Source organism: Lacerta agilis, chromosome 12 (assembly GCF_009819535.1).
Source record: "Lacerta agilis isolate rLacAgi1 chromosome 12, rLacAgi1.pri, whole genome shotgun sequence".
NCBI lineage: Eukaryota > Metazoa > Chordata > Lepidosauria > Squamata > Lacertidae > Lacerta > Lacerta agilis.
In genome coordinates this window covers 6,844,643-6,869,499 of record NC_046323.1, presented here as the reverse complement: position 1 = coordinate 6,869,499, position 24,857 = coordinate 6,844,643, and the positions used below count along the sequence as shown (strand labels likewise).

At 39.2% G+C, this 24,857-nt stretch overlaps 1 protein-coding gene across 1 annotated transcript in view; it reads left to right on the top strand.

The window, feature by feature from the left end:
- BBS9 (Bardet-Biedl syndrome 9) overlaps positions 1 to 24,857 on the top strand; it is a 210,151-nt gene that overhangs the window by 15,745 nt on the left and 169,549 nt on the right. The window contains exons 6-13 of the mRNA XM_033165417.1: positions 1,508 to 1,682; positions 3,212 to 3,295; positions 4,160 to 4,338; positions 5,555 to 5,684; positions 16,002 to 16,183; positions 19,106 to 19,182; positions 21,821 to 21,874; positions 24,027 to 24,123. Coding sequence (XP_033021308.1) covers positions 1,508 to 1,682; positions 3,212 to 3,295; positions 4,160 to 4,338; positions 5,555 to 5,684; positions 16,002 to 16,183; positions 19,106 to 19,182; positions 21,821 to 21,874; positions 24,027 to 24,123 — 978 coding nt within the window. The remainder of the gene's footprint in view (positions 1 to 1,507; positions 1,683 to 3,211; positions 3,296 to 4,159; positions 4,339 to 5,554; positions 5,685 to 16,001; positions 16,184 to 19,105; positions 19,183 to 21,820; positions 21,875 to 24,026; positions 24,124 to 24,857) is intronic.

Sequence of the window (24,857 nt, the reverse complement as noted above, 5' to 3'; positions counted from 1 at the left end):
TGCACAAGGTTGTCTGTGGGTGGGTGGAACAACGACCACTACAGTGGTACCTTGGTTTATGAACTTAATCCGTTCCGGAAGTCCGTTCTTAAACCAAAGCATTCTTAAACCAAGGTGTGCTTTCCCCTAGCAGTGTGGGACTCAATTTACAAATGGAGCACACTCAGCAGAAAGCAAAACATGTTCCACTTCCAAGGCAAAGTTCACAAACCAAAACACCTACTTTCGGGTTTGCAGCGTTCTTAATCCAAGTTGTTCATAAACTAAGCTGTTCTTAAACCAAGGTACCACTATATTAAGAACCTAGGCGACATAAAATTTTACATTTCATAAGAAACAGTAAGAAACTTGGGGTACAGCACAGGGCAAGACATTTAAGAGGATCTTTTGCATTATAATGTGGGACTCCTTGCCCTAGGACAGTAGTGGCGAACCTTTTGGAGACCGAGTGCCTAAACTGCAACCCAAAATCTACTAATTTATCGCAAAGTGCCAACACGGCAATTTAATATGGGATAATAATTAATATACTGTAATAAAATGAGTGGGGGGCTGCCCTGAGTTGTTGAGGGGGCGGGGCTTGGAATAGAGTTGGTTTTTTTGGGTGGGGAGAAAAACACTCACACGCCTTATATACGCTTCCTATGGCACGCGGAGCAGAAACAACACATAGAGTTTTGGGGGACATTTCAGAGTTTTTTGGGGGGGTTGCCAAGGACTTCCAGAGCTTTTTTGAGGGCTTGGATCACAGTAGTTTTTTGGTGGGGAGAAAAAACACACGCACTATAAACGCGGAGCAGAAACAACACATAGAGCTTGGAGGGGGGCATTGCCCAGAGTTTTTTTTGGGGAGGGGGTTACCAAGACTAGCAGAGCTTGGGGGGGGGGCTTGGATCACAGTTGGTTTTTGGAGGGGAGAAGAACACTCACACGAATTATAAACGCTTCCTATGGCACAAGGAGCAGAAACAACACATAGTCTCAAGGATCGCAGGCAGCAACCAATCAACGAAAACCCTTGACAAAGCCACCAATCACATGAACTACAGCCTGCTGGCTGTAAAAAAATCCCGCAGGGGGGCGGGGAAGCAGGAATATAGCTGCTTTGGGAGATAAACTGCCTCTAAGCTGCTGCCGGCCGGGTGGGAGCAGTTTACTCATAAGGAGGCGTGGGGGGAAGCTGCTGGCCAATTTGAAAACACCAAACAACGGCACTGCTGGCATGATGGCGCGTGCCAACAGAGAGGGCTCTGCGTGCCCACTCTGGCACCCGTGCCATAGGTTCGCCACCACTGCCCTAGGAACTTCATCTGCCTCTTGTGCTGGAAAAATATTGGTAAATAAATTTAATAATTTTGCAGTGGTCGGTCGTGTTCAGTTACATACTCTTCAAAGGATGTACAAGTGATTCTGTAGTGTGTGTTGAGGAAATATGCATGTACATTCAATTTTAAGCCTATTTTCCTGCAAAATGGAAGACCTTATACACTGCTTCCTTTTTCTTTAGGTCGCGACTTGATCTGTATACAGTCTCTGGATGGAATGCTTATGTTATTTGAACAAGAAAGCTATTCATTTGGCCGTTTTCTACCTGGTTTTCTTCTTCCTGGTCCACTGACATATAGCTCTCGAACAGATTCCTTCATTACCGTCTCTTCCTGTCGGCAAGTTGAGAGTTACAAGTACGTAGAGATGTCAAGCATGTAACATTTTATTTTGTGTTTGTTGCCCTTTACTGTTTACGTACTTACATCAAAATGTAAAGTATTAGGGAGGATGCATCTGAAAACAAAAATCACTACTGATTTAATGCTCTGCTCAGGTAGGCAACTCATTTTGGCAGTGATTAAATCTAGGTATCTTAGAAATTCCAACAGCAGTGAGTACTGAAAAAAGTACACAAACGCCTCATTTTCACTGCTATTCCCAAATGCCCAAGAGCTGCTTTAGATGTTTTCTGCACATAACTGTGGGGTTAGATCCAGACTTAGTCATGCTCAGACTAATGTTGCATTGATTTCATTGGGTCTATTCTGAGAATGACTGTATCTGGATCCAACCCATAGTGTAGAGGGAAATGAATAAACATGTTTGTTTAAAATATTTATAGTCTGCCTTTCCATACAGCACCTGTCCAATATCAACAATAGAAAACCTTTAAAACCTTTAACTTCCCTAAGATAAAAACAAGTAAACATACCCAGCCAGCCAATTAAAAAACTTTCTTTTGTGCATGCAGTGTATTTGTTGAAAAGAACATGTTTGGCTGGAAATCAATTAAAAGTCAATATTCACATTAAAGATATAAATATGTAAAAATATAAATTTGCAGTTGTAACTCTGTGTCAATAGAAGACACAACTCATGTACTCATTGAATGCCCTTTTTTATAACAATCTTAGAAACAACTACATCCACCCATTGTTAAGACTGCAGAAGGGAAGGCTATCTCTTGCAAAGACCTGTTTTCTGTTGTCTGATGTAGAGAAGTATATATCCTTTAGAACAGGCACGTCCAACAGGTAGATTGTGATCTACCGGTAGATCACTGGACGTCTGCAGTAGATCACTGGTAGATCATTGGCTCCCCCAAAGATGCTGAACAACTCTGGCTCTCCTTAAAAAAGCTCAACATTTCACCTCCTCCCTGAAAAAACTAAACAACTTTGACCCAAACCCCCCTAGAATGGGCCTTCCTCCTTCCTAAAATAAGCTCAACAACTTTGACCTGAACCCCCAAAAAGGGGTAGATCACTGCCAGTTTTTAACTCTGTGAGTAGATCGCAGTCTCTTGGGAGTTGGCCACCCCTGCTTTAGAACATCCAAATTTCTTATTAAGGATCTACAAATTTGTGTAACAAAATTTAAAGGAGCTATGGGAAATGCTTCAGCATCTAAAGGTTGGGGAGTAGAATTGTAAACCACTATTAATACCAGTATTGTTATTATTTTTATGTGTGTAATGGCTGTTTACTAAAATGCAATAAACTGAATTGATTGATTATGAGGGCTATCCAGGCAAGACACATTTTTAATTATGTGTTAAGAGTCAAACTTGCAAGTGCAGACAATATTATTCCATCTCATAAGAATAAGGGATGAGAGTCTTGAAAATAGGTTTAAATCAGGTTTTTAATGCACTCTGAAGTAATTTTCCAATATGAAAGTATTAAAAACTTTAAAGAGATACTATTTGTTTTTTTTACAATAGGTACCAAGTGCTTGCATTTGCAAAAGACGCTGAGACCCAAGAAAATGAGCAACAAAAGCGTGGGTCAGGAAAAAGGCTTGTGGTAAATTTGCTGCTTCTCATGGATAATCAGTGATGCTCCATAGATACTAAGGATTTAAAATATTATCTTATAGTTGTGAAGGATTCAGCTCTGTTAATGGACTTCTGACGATGCTGTCCCCAGCCCAGCAATGATGTTTGTGTTTGAGTTTCCTGAAAAAGGGTCCTCCACATCACATAAGGAAATGGGCAAGAGAGCAGCTAGGTTTTTAGATGCTGAAAGCATTTAAAATGTAGCTTTTGCTGAAGCGCTGTTGCTGTTGTTATTGGGAAAGGAAGCAAATGCCCCACTTCCCATTATTTATAACAGGGGCACTATCTTCTTTGATTTGTACCAATGGGATGCATGCTATACAGCACTTTATTATTTTCCTCCTGGCATGATGGAGTGTTGCCTTTCTTGAACTGAATGTTATTGATGGCAACCAATAAAGCAAAGAAAAATAAAAGAATGCAAATCACAAAATGAACTGATGTTATGTAATCAAGATATGTAACTCCTGTGTTAGTGCTGCAGATTATGACACCCTGTACTTACCTCTTTACAATTGTATTCCGTTTATAACTTCCAGTGTAACAAAGCTAGCTATGTCTGGGTTGTATCCAGACTAAGTTAGTTGCACTTTGTTGCAACTTATTTAAATAGGAACTAACAGTGCAGATTTACTTTCTTCTTGGAAGTATGTCCTGTTGAATTTAATGGGACACACTGCCAGGAAAATTGGGTTAGGATTGCAGCCTAAATTGTAACATTAAAAAAACAACAAGACAAAATTGTCCCACTGATTTCAGTGAGATATTTAACTAGTTTAGTCTTATCCATCCTTGTGATATGATTAAAGTACATTGATTTTATTTTTCTTTAGGTGACTGGGTTTTAAACATTGGAGAACAAGCGTTGGATATATGTGTTGTTTCCGTCAATCAACTTGTTTCCAGTGTGTTTGTGCTTGGGGAAAGAAACTTCTTTTGCCTTAAGGATAATGGACAAATTCGATTCATTAAAAAGCTTGACCACAGCCCAAGTTGCTTTCTTCCATATTCAGGTTTGTAAATAGAAATTTGGAAGCAGAACTGTGGCTTAGTGGCACTGTGGTCTAAACCACAGAGCCTAGGGCTTGCCGATCAGAAGGTCGGCGATTCGAATCCCCGCTATGGGATGAGCTTCCATTGCTTGGTCCCAGATCCTGCCAACCTAGCAGTTCGAAAGCACATCAAAGTGCAAATAGATAAATAGGCACCGCTCCGGTGGGAAGGTAAACGGCGTTTCCGTGCGCTACTCTGGTTCGCCAGAACGGTTTAGTCATGCTGGCCACATGACCACATGACCCGGAAGCTGTATGCCAGTTCCCTCGGCCAGTAAAGCGAGATGAGCGCCGTAACCCCGGAGTTGTTTGTGACTGGACCTAATGGTCAGGGGTCCCTTTACCTTTACCTGAACAGTTTAACATCCCAACCTAAGGTAGATATTTATAAATGTTATTTGCTCATAATTCTTCTCTGATTTACCAACAAAACATTGAGTGATCAGGTATTTAGCTCATTCTATTTGTTAGCAACAGATTAATACTGTAATTAGGATTCAGCTGATATTTCACCAAATGCAGTAGGTGACTAAAATGAAATACAGGCACACTTAGGGGTGACAGCATATACGTCTGGTACGGGAAATAATTAAATAAAATAATTATTCCCTTAGCTTCAACTCTAGTTAGAGAGAGGGAGGGGGGTGAGAGGGAGAGAAAGCTGAAGAGCAGGGAAAAGTGGGCATTTAGGGACTTTTTAGAGGGTGTCCCCCACTTTACACAAATTCACAGGCACAGGGACACAGGAGCCTGGAATGTAGCCCCCACATATGTGGGGGGACACCTGTACTTTTAATCAGGGCTAGTCTTACCATGCGGCAGGGTGAATTGATCTGCTTTAAGTGACACCAAGAGGACAAAGGAAGATGAAGACTAGACTTGGTGTCTGAGCTGTGAAGGAAGTGTTGGCCTTAGTTGACAGCTGCCCACAATTGTTGGTGACTGAAATTTTCTATAATTTAGGTTGTTTCCATAATATTCCCAGAATTTTTTTCTGTTATTTAAGCAAAATAATCATAAACTCTGTATACCTTTTTGTACTTGTAATTAGTTGAAATTGGTTATTTCCAGTGTACAGTGTGGGGTTAGATAGATAGATAGATAGATAGATCAAGTTATATTATGCCTCATGATTTGAATGACAAATTGGTTCTAAACTCTTTCATATATATTGTAGTGTCTGGAGCCGTAGTTAACACTCTAATTGGAAACCACAGTAACATTCTACATGTTTATCAAGATGTGACTCTAAAGTGGGCAGCTCAGCTTCCCCACATTCCTGTGGCAGTAAGAGTGGGGAAATTACTGTAAGTACTAATGGCATGATTTCAGCCAAAGTTTTATTTTTCATTCTTTTTCTGGAATACAATTTGACTGATTCTAATTTTGTTGCTCTTAACCAGCTGTAAGCGACAGTGCTGCTTCTGGAATTTTGGAAAAAAAATCATATTAATTATTTGTATGCTTTAAATTAATACAATTGAACTAAAAAGCAAAAGTAAAGCCAAAACATTGAAAGCTGTAATTAAGGAGTTGGGTAAAACACAACCCTGTTAACTGGGCACAATCCTGACATAGATTGGCAGCAAGCAGTGGGGTCGTATCCCCTCTCCTACAGCCATTCTTCACAATGAATGGAGCAGGTAGCGCTGTGGTCAAAACCACTGAGCCTCTTGGGCTTGCTGATTGGAAGGTTGGCAGTTTGAATCCCCAAGATGGGGTGAGCTCCTGTTGCTCTGGCCCAGCTTCTGCCAACCTAGCAGTTCGAAAGCACACCAGTGCAAGTAGATAAATAGGTACAGCTTCGATGGGAAGGTAAACAGCGTTTCCGTGGGCTCTGGTTTCTATCATGGTGTTCTGTTGCACCAGAAGTGGTTTAGTCCTGCTGGCCACATGACCCGGAAAGCTGTCTGTGGACAAAGGCCGGCTCCCTCGGCCTTAAAGCGAGATGAGCGCTGTAACCCCATAGTTGCCTTTGACTGTACTTAACCGTCCAGGAGTCCTATACCTTAAAAAAAAATACAAAAAAACCCAACCATAATGAAGGGTGGAGAGATATGTCATTGCTGACATTGACCACAGCAAAGGCTTACCAGATTCCCTTTGGGAAAAAGAAATATAATATAAATGTCTATTCTGAGGTACAGTGCATTCTAATTCTCTATTCCTGTGGTAGATTTAGCAGTGATATTACAATTTGAGAGGTTTGTCTGGGTCTCATGGTGTAGACATGTGAGTGTTGTTGACTGAGGATGCAAGGCTTGCAGAGTGCTGAGAGTGTGATTTGAAGGTGTGTTAGGATAAGAAGGTTGAGTACTGTATATTGATTTGGAATATTGATGTGTTTGATTGTGATTAAACTCTCTAGTTGGTTTTCATTTGTAATATTTTACTTCCTCATGTTTAGATGCTATTTTGTAACTTGTTTACTGTGAATGTTCCTTGTATTTTTGTAGCTGATTTTTATGTTTGTTTTATACTAAAGTGGATGCTCTATTAGTTGTGTTTCAAATAATAGAAATTCTGATACTTTTTATTTTTGTGGTTGAAGAGGCCTGTGTTTTGTTTACATATAGGCGGGGTATAAATTGTCCAAATAACACAACAATTTACATAATTATTAAGTTTATTGGATAGATTTGTTTGATTTGTTGTAAACTGTTAGGTTTTCCTCAAGTAAGCCTTACTGAGTTTAGTGGGATTTAGGATTTAGTGGGATTTAGGTTTGGGATTGCAATCTACGTGAAATTTTCTTATAGGTTAAGGTAAATTCTCTTGTATGCTGATAATTTAGATTCCTGATTTATTGCTTGCTTTTGAAAGCATTGTTATTGGGGATGGAAGGAATATTTATTGGGAATGTTTTCATTAACCCTAAGGCTTAATTTAGAATTTCAGAAGGGTTCAGTGGTGGAACTAACTTTGGAATATGGCTGCCAGTTGGGGTGAATAGACTTAGTCAAGTCATAGAAATAGTTAAGATATCTCTAGTTATTATCTTTTTTTGCAGGGGGTTGGGGGGATTTGACATCTAGGAAGAACTCACCTGTCAATTCTGTTCTTATCAAATATTGTAGGTATATTACTCATTAGTGAAAGCTCTGTAGTTGCCCTTCATGGGAGAGAGGTTCTGCTGAAAAATGTTAAACAAAACTACAGACCTAAGTGTATCTTCAAAACAAATCCAGTGCTTTTTATTATAAGGAGATGACAGGTATGGACAAGTTAGTGAAAGTACATTATTTCACTTCTGAGAATATTATTTTACTGAGTAATAAAATAGCCTACTTCCTGCAGTTCCTGCAGAATAATTTTGAAACAATTTGTTTTGGTAGAAATACTGTTAAATCTATGGAACATATAAAGAAACATCAATTTGATCCAGTGCTCTATGCTCAAAGCAGCTCAGGTTGCTTGTGAGGAGCCCTTTAAAAAAAGTTAAAATCCTTCTGTTTGGGCCTGAATCCACACCCACCTTCCAAACAGGGAATTGCTGGGAATTTAGCTTTTAAACAGGGCTCTGCACCAACAGCCCTGGCTGGTGGATTGGAGGGAGGAACTGCCCAATGTTTCCCAGCCAACTGGCAGTATTTTATTTATTTATTATTGATTTTATGTTCCACCTTTTCAGGGCAGTTCAGGGCAGCCAACAAGAAGTGATAAAACAATAAAAACCCACATTTAAAACATCTTTAAAACAATTCCAATACAGTGGTACCTCTGGTTAAGTACTTAATTCGTTCCGGAGGTCCATTCTTAACCTGAAGCGTACTTAGCCTGAAGCGTACTTAACCCGAGGTACCACTGTATAGGTGCAGACTGGGAAAGATCTCAAAAAGCTAGTTGAAAGAGGAAAGTCTTTAGTAGGTGCTGAAAAGACAACAGAGGCAGTGCTTGTCACCTATTGAAGAGAAAGATTCCACAACAATAAAGATCTGATTCATGAAGGTGGTGGTGGTGGTGCTGCTGCTGCTGCTGCTGGTAGTAGTAGTAGTAGTAGAAGAAGAAGAAGAAATGATGATGATGATGTAAGCACCAGCATTTTCAAACACTGCTGAGAAACAGATTGGCAGCCAGGGAAAATATTTCAGAACTAAGTTATGCTCCTAACAAGCAGCAGTGTTCAAGCTGTCCTCAAAGGTAGCCTCATGTATAATGCACTGCAGTAGTCTAGACAGGAGTTAATTGCTACATGAGATGATGAACAATTGTTTGCACGGTGGTTTAGTGTGGCGCTGTGGTCTAAACCACTGAGGTTTGGGTTTGCCGATCGGAAGGTCGGCGGTTCGAATCCCTGCAACGGGGTGAGCTCCCATTGCTCGGTCCCAGCTCCTGCCAACCTAGCAGTTCGAAAGCACATCCAAAAAAAGTGCAAGTAGATAAATAGGTACTGCTCTGGCGGGAAGGTAAACGGCGTTTCGTGTTCTGCTCTGGTTTCGGTGTTCCGTTGTGCCAGAAGCGGCTTATTCATGCTGGCCACATGACCCAGAAAAACTGTCTGCGGACAAACGCTGGCTCCTTCGGGCAGTAAAGCGAGATGAGTGCTGCAACCCCAGAGTCGTTCGTAGCTGGACTTAACTGTCAGGGGTCCTTCCCCTTTTTTTACCTTTTTAGTGTAATAGGAAGTTTAAACAATATGCTAGGCTGTTGGTTTTTTTTGGTAGAAACTTCTTCTCTGCAGTTTAGCACAGCCATCAGCAGACAAGCATGAGTGTTGAAGCTAATATAACTAGTGAAATGTGAAGAAATGTGAACTTGTGGGTGAAGTTATAAAGAAAACCATTGCACATGCAGTCTTCATCATCATCCAGATGAGAAAAATACTTTGGTCTTCATTCCAGCCCATCTGTTACTCCTTCTTACAAGGTGACATCACCACAACTGTTAAAGCATCATCATATAAAAATAGAAAAACTCCCTTATTAAAAAATGGCAATACCTAATACTTATTGCAGTATTTTATAGAAGAAAGATGGCAGTATTCAAAGTTTCTTTTCCTCAACAGTGCTGGTTTAACAGAAGTTCTGCCAGTTATGGCACACAGTGAGAACTGGATGACTTTATGCATTTAATGTTTTCAGTATAACAGAATGTGAAAAGTTTAAACTGAATGGTTTCTTTTCACAATTCCAATTTAAATCTTAAGTCCGTGTTGAGGTTTTGCTGAATAGAGTACATTATACTTAAGTAGCATAACTCTTTAGCTGCATATGATCTTATATATGTTATTTTTTAAAGACTTTTGACTAGATTATTGTACTTGCTTAATTAAAAAGGCTATATGCAAGATCACACAAGATTTGTGGAGATTATCATGGAAATATAACACAGAATACCTTAACTTTCTCTTCTTTTTATTTTGATCAGACACTGGTGATGCAAAGTTAAAATCATAGAACCGTAGAGTTGGAAAAGAACCCAATGGTCATCTAGTCCAACCCCCTACAATGCAGGAATCCAGGTTACCCTCATTGCATAACTCTTCAGTTTTTTTCTGTTGTATGTCTGTTGACATCATATTCATATAATACTGTATAGCCTTTACTTATGATATAATGTAGCCTTTCCTTCCCAAGTAATTCTTGAAATCCTTCTGGGTTTCATTAACAGCACATGCTTGCACTTGCCTACTCTTGAGTAAGTCCCATTGTGTTCTAGGGGGGCTTACTTCAACTCAAGTGGATACAGGATTGCAGCCTAAGACACATTACGTTATGTTGTCATAAACTGATGTGAGATCTCTGAATATTTGTTTTCTTTTTTTCCTTTGTACAATTGTTATATTTTTCTTCCTGACCTTGCTACATCATCTCTCTGATGAAAGTCAGTATGTATTTATTTAAAAGGGAACAGGGAAGCAGCAAATCTGCAGTGGGTTGCTGTTTTTTTCATCGGCTGGCCAAGTAGGCAAGGCATCAAGATTCTTGTTTGGACAGCCTGAAATGGCCTCCTTCTGGGTAACAACCTACTGATAAGTATGGCCAGAGAGCCAACAGATGGGCACATCTGAAACAGCCACATATAGAAAAGGCAAAGGAAAGGGGAGAGTGAAAACAAAGGAGCTCTGACTCCCCATGGTCAGGGAAAGAGTCTTGGAGGAGAGTAACTGGGCCATCATAACTGCCTTTCTTCTAGCCTGTGGGACTCTAGCCTTGCCCCACATCTGACAATGTGTTCTCAAGGAATAACTCTTTGCTGGAGAAAGTTATGAGACAGTTGTCACGTCTGATCAACTTTGCTAGTGGTTTATTAAACCGTTTGTTGTATTGTTTTCTTGAAAGCTGCTTTAAATATAATTTAAAACCAGTATATAAATAATAAACTAAACTGAATTAAAATTTTACTTCCTGGCTCGGTGTCCAGGTGGATGAGCTTTGCAGAAGCCATCCAATGTGCCTTAGCTTCTGAACTCATAACTGGAATATGATGAGGTGCATGGGAGCTAGAGTAATCTTTTTGTACGTTGTAAGCTTTCTACTTTGTTTTTCAGCCTCTTGTTTCTTACCCCAAACATTTGCTACAGGGAGAACCATGTTTTAAATATATTATATAGGGACATATGGCTGGGTTTCTTGGTTTCTTTTGGAAAAAAATTAGTTGGGTTGCCTTCAAATATTTATCCTTTCCTTGAATAGAATATGTATAAAGTTATTCAGAGCAGTGGAACGTACATGTGTATATAGCAAATAAACTATGTATATGATATGGTATTATCTTAAAGCAGCAGGAATGGAAAGATGAGGTACTAGCAAAATGTTTCTAAATTTAGAGAAATATACATTTTAAATTGTATTTGGTGCATATGTTTCTAATTTAACAAATCTCTTCTCTTAGCCACTAATTAAATTTTGTAATAAGACTCAATATCATTTTCATGACCTGGAAAGTACAGTCCATGAAGCACTCCTTTCAAACCCACCTATTAATGACTATGGGTCATTCACAGGAGGAGTACTTTGGTGAATTGCACCCCTGGTTTAAATTGTACTACAGTTTAAGAATTAATGGAAAGTATTACATATTATGTGTAGGTATATTGTAGTTCTAGAATTTCATCTTATGTAGACAATCTAGCTATAATTTTGACCTTGTAAAAAGGTTTGACACCCATTTAATTTAACACAGCAGGGACACCATAAGTACAAATTAATTTTTTTGGCTTTCTTTTGGTTCAGTCAATATAATAAAAACTTTTTATTATATATTATGGTGTCGTCACCAGCGGGTGGCAGTGGTAACTAAAAAGTTGCTGACCTGCTTTTGGGAAGATTTTCTTATTGTTCCAATGTGACAAAGAAGTTTAATGAGCTGCCTTCATATAAGTTTTGGTAGGGTCATTTTTAACATTAATTAATTAGCTTTATATCTTCATATTTTAGACTTCTTTAAAAAAAAGAAGGGCAACACATATATTATAATAGAATGATACTAGTCCTTCTTTGAAAAGCTTTAGCTTGAAAACAGCTATTTTGTTGTTAAATAATTTTTATTAATTGTCAGAAAAAGTTTATACAGGATTCTGCAAAATACAGGAGCTGATGGCAATATACATAGTCCATATATAATAAAAGATCACTCTCGAACAAATATAGACATGAAATAAAGCCAAAATTAATAAACCACATGTATATGAATGCATGGAAGGTAGCAACTAGAACAATTTATAGCATAGACAGAGTGGTTAAACAAGACAAAGTTATAAAACGCGAACCCTATTATACCAAGGGAAAGTAATTAAAGTATTCAAATGTCCTGAGTTACTCTATCAGCCATATTCATTCATAGTCCAAGAGGGGTCCTCGGCCATATTCCTCCTTGCTTAAAAATAAAAGAAAGTCAGACCAAAGTAGGTACGAAATCATTTTTCCAACAAGACAATATCCCACACTTTAGTGTACCAAGTAGTAAGATTGGCTCCGTCTAAATTAGTCCAAAACCGTGCAATGGTCATTCTAGCTGCCATAAGCAAGTGCGCAATCAAAGTTATCTAAGGAGCAACTTTAATGTTCTATGGACCCCAATTTCTGAGCAGCGAAAGACTCAAGGGGTTTCTGCAGTTACCCAGGGTTTGTGTTTGTTAGAATGAATGTCAATGCAGACTGTGGCGACTTTAGGATACATGGTGTTATTTTCACATATATGGTTTTATTTTCACTCTGTCAGAAAAGCAACTAGCCAATACATTAATTTTAATATAGTAATAAATGACTACAACTAGGATCATGGTTTGAGTCTCTCATTTGCACTGAGAGGTATACACCCATGAGAAATATATCCTGAAAGTCAGGGCCAGCACAGCCATTAGGTGAGGTGAGTCCATTGCCTCAGGCAGCAGAAGCCCTGCGGTGGCGCCCCTTTGGATGCCTCGCCATCTTCACTGCTGGTGAAGAAATGGCGCTGACATTGGCACTGATTTTGGGTGAAATTATGGCAGTTTATGAGGCGAGCTCGCTAAAATCACACTAGATCTTGTGGAGTGTGAGATCTCTCTCCCCAAATTGGTGTGATGTTGCCCCAGATCAGTACTGCTGCTGGTGCTGCTCTTCCACCGATGACAGAGGTAGTGGGGTGGGTAGTGCAGGTGTTAGCGGGGTAGGTTCAAAAAAATGGGATGTGCCACCCCTGGTCATAGTGGTTTAATGTGTCTGGAGGATGAATGGTGACTTTGGCCAAGGACCACTACTGCTGTGTCTGAAAATGCTAAGAAAAACTTGGCCAAGCTGTCATGGACAAAAATAGCCCTGAACATTTTTGTCCAGTCAAAGGCAACTATGGGGTTGCGGCGCTCATCTTGCTTTCAGGCCTAGGGAGCCAGCGTTTGTCCACAGACATGTGACCAGTATGACTAAACAGCTTCTGGCGCAATGGAACACCGTGACGCAAACCAGAGTGCATGGAAACACCATTTACCTTCCCCCTATCTATCTACTAGCACTGGCATGCTTTCAAACTACTAGGTTGGCAGGAGCTGGGACAGAGCAACGGGAGCTCCCCGTCGCGGGGATTCAAACTGCTGACCTTCTAATCAGCAAGCCCAAGAGGCTCAATGGTTTAGACCACAGCACCACCCGCGTCCCTTTTTTGATTGGAAGGCTGTTGAGAGAGATTACTTTTATATATATAAAAAATCCTCGGTTTTGGATGCTTATTTCGTTGCATACACTGTTCTCACTTCATGTGCACAGTTTGGTTTTTTGACTGTCACCGTCCAGAAAAAAATACTGAAGAATTCAGACTTTCTGACAATGTAGATCATGAATGTTTCAGATTATAACCTACTTCCATGGAAGTCAGTGCAGAAACCAGGCATGCTCAGACATGCTCAGAATCTTCATTAAACTGAGTGAAGTAATTAGAACAGCAATGATAACACCAGAGAAAACATTATTCACACTTTCTAATTGGGTATATTATTAATATTATAGGATTCATTAGTATGGTCATTTCTTTAAACATAAAAGGGATGTTTGCTGTTAAATGGGAATATTTTCTAAAGTATAAAATAGTACATGGTAGAGTAAAAATGATTTTTTTAAAAAACAAACAGGCAGCCAGGTCATTTATAGATCTAAGGGTTTATTAATCCATCTGGAATGATTACTGTTTTATTGTATGACAAAAAGTATGCAAAGCACTTGGATTTGTTAAAATGCTATGTTTTGAGCAATTTGTTTTGCAAAAAAAACATGCAAAAAGCATATGCTATTATTTTTGTCCAAAATCCAGTAAAAGATATATTTTCAAATTACTACCATATGTGTGGAGAATTTGCTTTGAACAATAACCGTATTATGGGTACCAAAATAATTTGTTTCAATTGAGTTTCTTCAGTAATAAATAAATAAAATCTGTTAGTTCTTACATTTATTTGGTTTCTTTTAAGATCTTTCAAAAATATTCTACCTCAACAATAAGTAATTGAAGCTGTACTTTGTTTGAAATGTGTTACAGTAGTAATGTTCATAGCTATACGGACAATTACAGTAGCTGCAGGAAAATGGCTATAAAATTTATTTTAGATCCCTTTTATAATTGCAGCCCTGAAGCGACTTACTCTGTTAATAGTACTCCTGACACTGTTCTGAGGCGAACCATTCGAGAACTGTAGCTTTGAATTTGGTTTAAACTAAAACCGTCTGGGGGTCAGGTGTTCCATAAGATAAATTAATACTTCATAATTCAATTGCTACCTTGCTTTTATATCAATGCAGTTATGAATGCATGGAAAAAATTACGGGGAAGAAAAATCTTTAAAGTTTTCATGGAGTCCTGTATGCTTAATTTTAAAATACAAAACACCATAGATTTTAGGACCTAGAGGAAATGTACTAAAAAAAAAAAAACTACAGTCCTGTAGTTTGACTGCTTAAATATCAGCAAAGTTAATGTAATTTAAATTTTCTTAAGTGTGTATAGGATTGCAGCATATCCAACCAGAGCAAAGGAAAATCATTGTATTTTACAACCCTTTGCTTAAACAGCCTATATTTCTTGAAAGCCGAGCAACCATAAAGGAACTATTGGCAGAAAGAATAGATTACCAAAAATAGGAATGTTTGAAGATTGCCTTTTTGGTCCAAGTCTTCAAAAGACTCTCAATGGGCTATTAAACTTGTATGGAGCATTTATGGACTTATTACCAAATCATGAGCACACAAATGTTTAGTATACGCTATGCCAGTGTTGAATCACATAAACTCAGCATAACGATTATGTTACCATAACATTGCAGGTGAACATGCTAGTGCAAATATAAACATGTTTGACTAATACAAACTAGATTTGCGTGTATCATATGTGCAGACTAGGGATCTAAATAAGTTAGAACCAAATTAATCATGCTATGGAGATATCTGTGTTAAATCCTGAGAAAAGCAGCTCGGAAAAAGGGCAATTTTCAGAGCTGTAGGGTAGCAGGTGCTTATACTTCACCTATCAACCAGCTGTAACTTCCCCATACTGTACTCCTAACTCCTTTCCCCTTTCATAAGGTTCTAGTCTGTCTGCACATAATGCAGCTGCTGTTGTTTGCTTCTTTGTGCTGCAGCAACCCGCAGAAGGGCACTAACCTGCTAACAGCAAAAGCATTATAAGCATTTTACAAATTCATCTCATTGCTCATTTAAGTAGGCTTGTTTTTAAAACAGATTTGGGAGTGTGAATACTAAAATTCTGTGTTGTTAGAGGTATTTTAGCAGTTTCTTAATTACATGTCTTGTTAATAACAAACTTCTGGTGACATGATTCAGGTAGGTAGCTGTATTGGTCTGACGCAGTCGAGATATATATGTGTGTGTGTGTGTGTGTGTGTATATATATAGGAAGAGAGAGAGAGAGAGAGTCCAGAGACCACCTTAGAGAACAAACTTAGTTGGTCTCTAAGGTGCTACTGGACAATTCGGGCAACATGAAACATGATGGTGGTACTTTGATTTATTACAAGGGATCTGATTTCACCAGCCACACAGACTCAGTAGAAATAGACTTTCTCCCCAAAATGTACAGATAGCGCCTGTGAAAAAAATATGTTTGGAAGCATTTTTAATAGCAAAGGACATTCCATTGGCATTCTGTGCTCTTTCACTATGATGGTATTCAGCTCTCCCCCCCCCCTTTTTATGCAGAGATTTGAAAGGTGTGATAGTCACACTGAGTGATAGTGGTGATCTACAGTGCTCCTACCTTGGTACAGATCCATCTTTATTTCAAGCTCCAAAAGTTGAGGCTCGGGATATAAATTATGAAGAATATGATGCAGAAATGAATAAACTTCAGAAAATCATTAAAGAAGCCAGAAAAATCAAAGGTATGGGTTTTTCCCCTTTTTATTGAAATTACATCAGTTGTGTTTGGTCAGCTGTCCATTAAAACCTAACTATAGGATTTATCTTTAATTTGTATTCAGTAGCTGCTGAATTAAGCTATGCAAATAAAAAAAATCACTATGATTTTAATTCTCTTCCCCCCCAATATTAAAATATCTGTAGTAGTAGTAACGGGTTATGCCATTTCCCCTAAAAAAAAGTTTGCTATAACAATTCTGGCAACAAATTTACAATGAAGGAATAACTCACCCAGAAAGAATACCTCTGGTTCTTCCATGGTCGTTTTGTTTTTAAAGTATGTAAATGAATGTTAATTGTAAACCAGCTTGGTAAGATTATATCCTAAAAGGCAGAATATAAATAACTGAAAAATATATAATTTAAATAGACATATAGAAAAATGCCCAGGAAGAGTGAAGGTGTTCACCAATGATGTTTCCTTCCTGGAGCTCTTCCCAGAAGAAGCCTCTTCATAAAAAAAGAGGCTGCTGTGACAGAGGGAAGGAATGGGGAGAACTGGAGCTGAGAAGCATAAAGAGTCCAAACCTAAGTTGACGGAGGAACATAAACGGCCTCGGTCCAGTATACCTGAAGGAGCTTCTCCACCTCCATCGTTCTGCCCGGACACTGAGGTCCAGTGCCGAGGGCCTTCTGGTGGTTCCCTCACTATGAGAAGCCAAGTTACAGGGAACCAGGCAGAGGGCCTTCTCGGTAGTGGCACCCGCCCTGTGGAATGCCCTCCCACCAGATGTCAAAGAGATAAACAACTACCAGACTTTTAGAAGACATCTGAAGGCAGCCCTGTTTAGGGAAGCTTTTTATGTTTAATAGACTGTTGCATGCCCAGAGTGGCTGGGGAAACCCAGCCAGATGGGCGGGTTACAAATAATAAATTATTCTTCTTATTATTATTATGAACCGCAGGAAAGGAAGCAGAGTGGGAGCATCTGTAGCTTCACAAGGGATCTGGCCACTCACCTTCCCCTTTCCTTCCTTCATTTTCTGTTTTGGTAGCAGAATAGCATTAAATATTTTTCTTCTTCCGAGTGCTCTCTTTCTTCTACATTCCCAATAAAGACATTTGTTTTTTGAAAGCTATAACTGTACATAGTATGGCACTTCCTCCCCCCACCAAACAGAACCATGAACACACTGTGAGGTGTGTGTGTGTGTGAGAGAGATAACATTATGCGTGCATGTTAGTGTGGGGTAGCTACTTCCACTTTTTGCACAGCCATTGCCGGCATGTGATCCTGGAGGGGAGGGCAATTATGCAGGATGAATAAAGGGTTAAAATAAGGTTGCCATACATCCGGGAAAACCCCGACATGTCCTCTTTTACATTTTAAAGGAAATGTCTAGGGTTTTGGGGGGGAGTGAGGTTGTTTTAGGGGGGCTCTGGAGGGTGCTGTGCCAGGGAAGTGCTGCAGCGGAGCGAGGATGTCACATTAAAGATTAGATGGGAGCTGGGGTCCTCTCCTCCGTTTGGATTGGCAGCGGCTCAGGCTCGGGCTGCCCTGCATGCTGTGGCTGCTGCCAGCCAGAGCCGGGGAAAGTTGCGTGGCTGCGGCCTCCCCCCCCCCCCCCGGGCACACTGACAGCGGCTTGGGTTGTCCTCTTTTTTGCTCTTCAATATATGGCAACCCTAGTTAAAATGTACTTCAGGGGCCAAATCTACCTTGGAGGAGCTGTGCTCTAGGTCAGTGCCCCCACCTTCCTGGCTGCATGGCAATGCACATGTTTGCCCTTGGTTCCCACCTGGGGAGTGGAGGCAGGGCTCTTAAAAAAAAAGCTACTTCAGTTCTGCTCTCTGGCTTTCCCAGCGTATGCTAAGGTTTAAGAGGAACTTTGGCACATTACCTGCCAGTGGGCCCCTTCCTACATGCTCCCCTTTTCTCACCCTGGCCTACTATTCCTACCTGATTGAGCTGTTTGTTTTTTAAAACACCCCTACCTTCTCGTGAACCAGGCAGCTTCCCTCCTTTATTTTTAAACTACTTATCACTTGACAACAGCAGAACACTGAGCCCTCATTGCTGTGTTCCTCTGACTACCCCCTTGGTTTCCCCACAGCACACTGGCCCAAGGCACTGGGGGAGAATTATACACTGTGTGGAAACCAAGATGGCAGCCATAGAGCATCTGCTGGCAAGCAGCAAAATGTTTAAAATAGAGGGAGTGGCTGTGAAGCGGTCTGAAATTTCAGCAGGTAGGAGGGAGGGGCTAAGAGTAGGCATTGATGACTACTGAGGCAACAGTAGTCCAAACTGCGAGAGGCAATGAAGGATAGGCGTGCCTGGCGTGCTCTGGTCCATGGGGTCACGAAGAGTCGGACACGACTGAACAACAACAACAACGAGGCAACAGTACTTTTCTCCCCTTCCATCTTGCATTTATATTCTTTTCTTTCTTTCCCTTTAATTTACTATTTCCTTTATGCCTCCTCTGTGTTGTTTTGTTTAATAATGTCTCAGGTATAAGGAGGTGTGGAATAAGATAACTGTGAAGGGGAAGGTTGGCTTTGCAAGAGGGAGGAAATTTGAAAGGAATCCTGAAGTTAAATTTTGATGTAAAATTTTGAAAATATTCTGAAATAAAATGTATGTAAAGTTTATATAAGTATGGGTCTTTGTTGCATTAACAAAATGTGAGGACGCATATGTGAGTAGATGCTGAACTTCCTTTCAGATCAAGGTCAATAAAATAAATATGAAAAAGAACTTTGTTATAAAAAATAGTAACTTTGTTACTATTCAGTATCCCTCCCTTTGTGCAAGTATTCACCAGACTATAACTTGTGAATCTCCACATTTGGGGCTTTATCCTAAGTTGAAACTTCAGCTCTAAGTCTCAATAACATGGTTATGAAATCATTGACTAAACTCCCTACTTGTTTTTTACAGACATTGTGCCTAAAATGGAAAAAAATGAAGATTTTGCACTTCTTGTGATGGTCTCACCTGATCTTGATTCAGTGTCTGTACGTAACCTTAAAACTTACAAATATTCTTACAGAGATTTGTTTTTATAGAAAATGTATACTCTCAAACCTGATAGATAGTGCTTATAGCATTTTGTTGAACTAATGAACACTGAGCTTAAATTTAGAAGAATGGCCAGGAGCCCAAAACCTACTCAGGGACTTGGTCATGTCCAGAGAGATTTTTAAGTAGATCCCCATGCTATATCAGTAGGTCAATTAACATTTTTATTAAAAATTGTTCACTTACTTACAAAAGTGGCTTGCCCTAACTTTTTGGGTGTGTGTGTGTGTGTGCAATTTTGAGAAATGTAAAACCAAGCCACCTGGTGCAAGAAACTAGTCCTGTTCTTGGTATCCTACCCAATATTAGTCATAATGTTATATGTTTAAATACAGTGGCTTTCTTAAGTGAGGCTATTTCTATTCTCTAAAGCAGGCTTCCTCAACCTTGGACCTCCAGATGTTTTGAGACTACAATTTCCATCATCCCTCACCACTGGTCCTGCTAGCTAGGGATCATGGGAGTTGTAGGCCAAAAACATCTGGAGGGCCAAGGTTAAAGAAGCCTGCTCTAAAGCCTTACTCACTTTTAATACTAAGCCAAGCTTGCTGATGCACAGAAAAAAACCCCATAGGTGCTTCACTCCTTCCTCTTTCCTGTTGCTGCTGCACTATGGGAGTTAAGTCATGGTTTGGGTTAGTGCTATGTGCAAACCCGGGTTTCTGGTTTGTCTTGCTCCAAAGAAACCATGACCTGTAACCAAGGTTTGTTCTTGGTTTAGAGTGCTTTTTATGATATAAAGGATCACTAACATTGAAGAAAAAAATCTGTAAATGTAGCATCTGTATTGAACTTGCAGTCTTTAAAACTGTACCATCAAACATTTACCCAATAACTAATACTGAGTAATTGAACACATCCTTAATAATTAGACTTAATAGTAAATTATATAAGAAATTCATAACAGATGAATGTTTTTATTGTACCTTATGCAAACATTGCCAACATCCATTGAATGTAGCCATAGCAAACCACATAAGGATCATGTGTATTTGATCTGCTCCTCTGGCACATTTGGGCCACTCAAGGCAATGCAACATGCATCAGGATTCTGCTTTGTTAAGTTACTACAATATGCAGTAGGCAAGTCTTAATTTGAAAACATTTGTACAGAGAAAATAAATTTTGAAATGAAATGTTAACTTATTCTTTTAGAAATCTTGCACTACTGTACAGCTAAAGAAGGATGAATGAAATCCTGGTTTGGTTATGACTGTGCTTCATTGATATTGCTGGCATGGTGCTCAGTTGATGAATGATGACAGCCTAAACCACAGTAAAAAGAAACTGGCTCCCTATACTAAACTATGTTCATGCACCACCCATCACATGTTTATTTGATGCTAGTTGCTGCTTGCTCCAGAAGCTCAACTCAGCTTCCTGTTCCCACCAAGAGCTGTCAATCAAATGTTAATCCACCACTGTTTGCCTCCAGCTGCTAATGAACATTGGCTATACTCAGGCATCATGGCAAACCATGGTTTGAGCTAACTATATTTTAGAACACAAAGGCAAGCCCTCGTTTAAAGCCATTTGTCTGCTTTCCTTTTCTGCTCTTTTGGCATTTGGCTTCATAATTTTATTCTCATCTCCATGGTGTAATAGCATGTGGAGGCAGAGTAACTGATTTAACTGTGGTTTCTTAATTCAGATAGTACACCAAGCCACAGGTAAGCTTCCCTAACCAAAGTCTGACATTGTATCTGAACTTAACCATTGACTGTGTTCTCTCTCATTCTAATTGGTATGCTAAAAGAAGTTATTTGAAGTTAGTGGACCAGCTTGGTATGCTTTCCTAAGCACTGTTAATTGTTAACAAGTAAATCCTAATACCTTTGGGGTAATGAAATTAAGAACTATTATGTGTGTAGATATTTTATTTAATATTTTAGCTGTTAGGCTCTTGGTTTTTGAAACGTTTTCAGTAGTTTATTTCAGTAATAGGAGAAATATTTTATTCAGCAAATAAGAATTGTTTCTAAAATATGACATGCATAGCTAGAATTTGAAGGATTTTAAACTGCCTGTTAATGACATATATAGACTTCGCAAGATAAAGTATTATTTATGCTCTAGAGCACTTCACACTATTGCACTAGGTATAAGATTGTGCCCCTTGGGAGATAAACTCCTGTAAAACAGAATAGATTGGAATGTGTTGCTTTAACTGTATGTACAGAACATTCTTGCCCTTTGTTTCCTCTTTTTATAGACAACTTTAAGATTTTGAAAAAATAATAATCTTTGAGTGAGATCCAAGACATTAGCAAAATACATTTGAAAGTTGATATGCACAAACTTATCTATCGCAGAGAGTAATAGTAATAGTAATATCACAAGCATATGACATCCATTGAATTTCGCTGTTTTACTGTCCTGAGAACACAGCTCCAGTGAGTTGAATGGCTGAGTGATTGGGCTGACGTAGTTAGATATCACCCAGCATGTTTGTGCATCTTAATTCTTTTATTTTTGCTTTAAGAGCTCTACAGTAAGTTGAAATCTAGCCATACAATATGTTCATTACTGCGTGATACTGAATTTGCTGTTTCTGTGTTTTTTTCTTCTTCACAGCAAGCCATTGACAGTGAAGTAAAAGCAGAGGTGGTTCCTTCTGTGACAGTAAAGGTATTGGCCTTGTTGGGACTTTAAGACCAAGTATAACATTCAAAAGATTCAAAGCATGTTTTTTTGTATTTAGAGGGGTGGTTCTAGAAAATATACAGAAGTGACTGAGATTTTGGTGATTTATATTGCTTGTGATATGCATTAAAGAAATAAAAATTAGATGTATACAGTGTTTTTTTCTGGGGGTATGCATACCCCTGAACATTTTGTGAATCTTTGTACTTTTGTCCATTTACTGTATTTATTTTCCCAGATATAAAATGGTGGTTTTCCTGAGTCAAAATGAGAGTACCCGTAAACATTTTTGCAGAAAAAAAGCACTGGGTATATACATCATGGGTCTGTGTGTTATGGGGAAAGCTAAGAGAAATGCTTTCTGGAACTATGGAGAGGATTGTGTTTAACAATCATAAACATTATCTATGGTCTTGGAAGTGAGCCTCTCTAGGAAGATGCAATCTTCTTGAACCAGGACTGACTCACAGGTTGTCATCGTTTGGATGCGTGCTGAGTTTCATACCCCATCAAAGGCGCAGTATGAATTCTCAGACCCACCTGGCTCCACTTTCTCCTCCTCCATTGTTGCATGTTCAGCAAACTCAGCCCTCCAGCTGTTTTGGGACTGCAACTCCCATCATCCCTAGCTAACAGGACCCAGTGGTCAGGGATGATGGGAATTGTAGTCCCAAAACAGCTGGAGGGCCAAGTTTGGCCATCACTGAGCTGTCCTATTCAAGCATGCAAACAGTGACAGATGCAAGGAGAAGGAACAGGATCTTCCCCTTGCCTCGACATCTCTCTTTTTGAGCAGTGGTGTGGATTTATCTTTAGAGAGAGTGAGAGTATACGGTAATCTTCTGTCTTCAAAAGTGAGCATTCTGACTTTCAGAGAAATAATCTTTGTTGCTAATTATTGTTTCAATGTAAAATACTGCAGCCAAATTACTTACATCTCATACATGCTTTCATGGGCTTCCAACTGAGGTTAGTGAGACTTGGTCCCAAATGTATATTGGGCGACGATTGCTGACATTGTGGTCTGCAGGTCAAATAAAAAAAATGCCAAACATGGTTCCTTGAATGACTTGAAGCAGCAACTTGGTCTCCAGCTTATGAGTTTATAAATGCAATCATCATGTTGCTAAAACACACACACACACACACACACACAACGTTTTATCTAAGTAATCTAATTATGGTGGAGGCAGAAGAATCCTGAATTAGATTGAATACCGTATTGGCCTGACTATAAGCTGCACTTCCCCCCATTTCTGACCGCGAAAAGTTAAAGTCCGGCTTATATTCGCGACCTTATGATATGCAGGTAGGAGCGCAGGGCAAACAACGCTAGGAGCGTGGTGAAGTGGCACCCACCCTGCATGTAGTTCCCCGCCCTCTTCCCCAAGGCTGGGAAGGGAGAGAGAGAGGAAGGGGAAAGGCTGCCAGCAACGTAACGCGGCACCCCCCCCCCCCGCAGTATGCAGCCAGGAGCAGCGAGGAAGGAAGCAGCTTATATTCTGGTCTTTTTTCCTTTTTTTCCTCCCCCCCGAATCCAATTTTAAAGGTGTGGCTTATATTCAGGTGCGGCTTATATTTGGGCCAATACGATATGGTCTTTTTATTTTATTTTATTTTATTTTTTATTGATATATCAGGAAAATAACAACACAAAAAAGAAAAAAAAAGAACAAAACCAAAACAATATACAGCAATAAAAAGAAATTAGAAAATAGATATTGACAATAAAAGTTACAACCAATGCATCCTTAACATTTATACCACATAAATATATATAACATAAAATTCTGACTTCTTTAACCCTGATATCGGCTTTTTAATTTTCAACGTATATGCATATATGTTCACTACAATGGAATTAAAGGATGTTTAGTGAATATTTATTTTTTGTTTCATAGACTTATGGCAGAGGGAGTGGGAATTTCCCAATGGAGCATAATATTCCAATTGCATTCTATTCATTAAAAACTCGTTTTCATGTACATAATTCTTTGGAAAATCTCCAACTGATAAAAATTACAAAATAATAGCACTTCAAAAGTTGTTACTAATTTACTGTTCCTTTTTCAGTTGCAATGTGTTCTAATTCACCTGGTTTTTCCATAAATGCCTTTCTAATTTTTACTTCTAACAGATCACTGTGGAGGGCAAACAGCTGACACTTGCGAAATTATCAGTATGCGTTCAACCTCCTTTAGCTTTGACTCATGATAAATTCACCTTGAAATTAGGTAAATGTTCCAGCTTTGATCTATAATTATTTCTGTTTTTTGTCCATTGCCTATTAAACCACTGATACTTATTAATATTCATTAACTCTGTACTTTTTTCTGAGACGGTTATGTTTGACCTTCATTCTGTATTCTTTCTCCCCCACCCCCACCCCGCCTAAAAATAGTTCTAAGTAACAACCTGTCATGTAAATAGTGATAGGAAAAATGGAAGCTAATGATATCAGGTCCCATTATAATATATAATATATCAGTAATGGGGAATTATTAAAAATGTTTCTAAGAAGATACTAGGACAACACCAAGGCCGACCTGCCGCTGGCTAATATATTTTTAAAATAATAGAACAAGTAAATGGTCTAGAGTGAAGCCTGCCCCATTCTGTGTTTTCTGTATTACTTGATTTGAGCATCAGGCATTCTTACATACTTGACTACATCTCACTTGTTGTTGTCCTAGTGCTTCCTCAGAAACCCCCTTCCTGCGAGGACAGTGGTCACTTTCCTACACCAGAGAGTCAGGCTTTGGGCTTGAGAGAAAGAATGAATGAAACTTCATTTGCATCAGCCGTCGGCCATAGCAACAAAAACATTGCGATATACACAGAACAAAATAAAAAGTCGATTATATAAAACACAGTTTAGGGTCCTGAATCAGCAGTCAAATAGTGGACCTTATTCTAATTGCCCCAGATAGAAACCTTGCAACCTTTGCTTTGGGCTTGTATTTCCCAG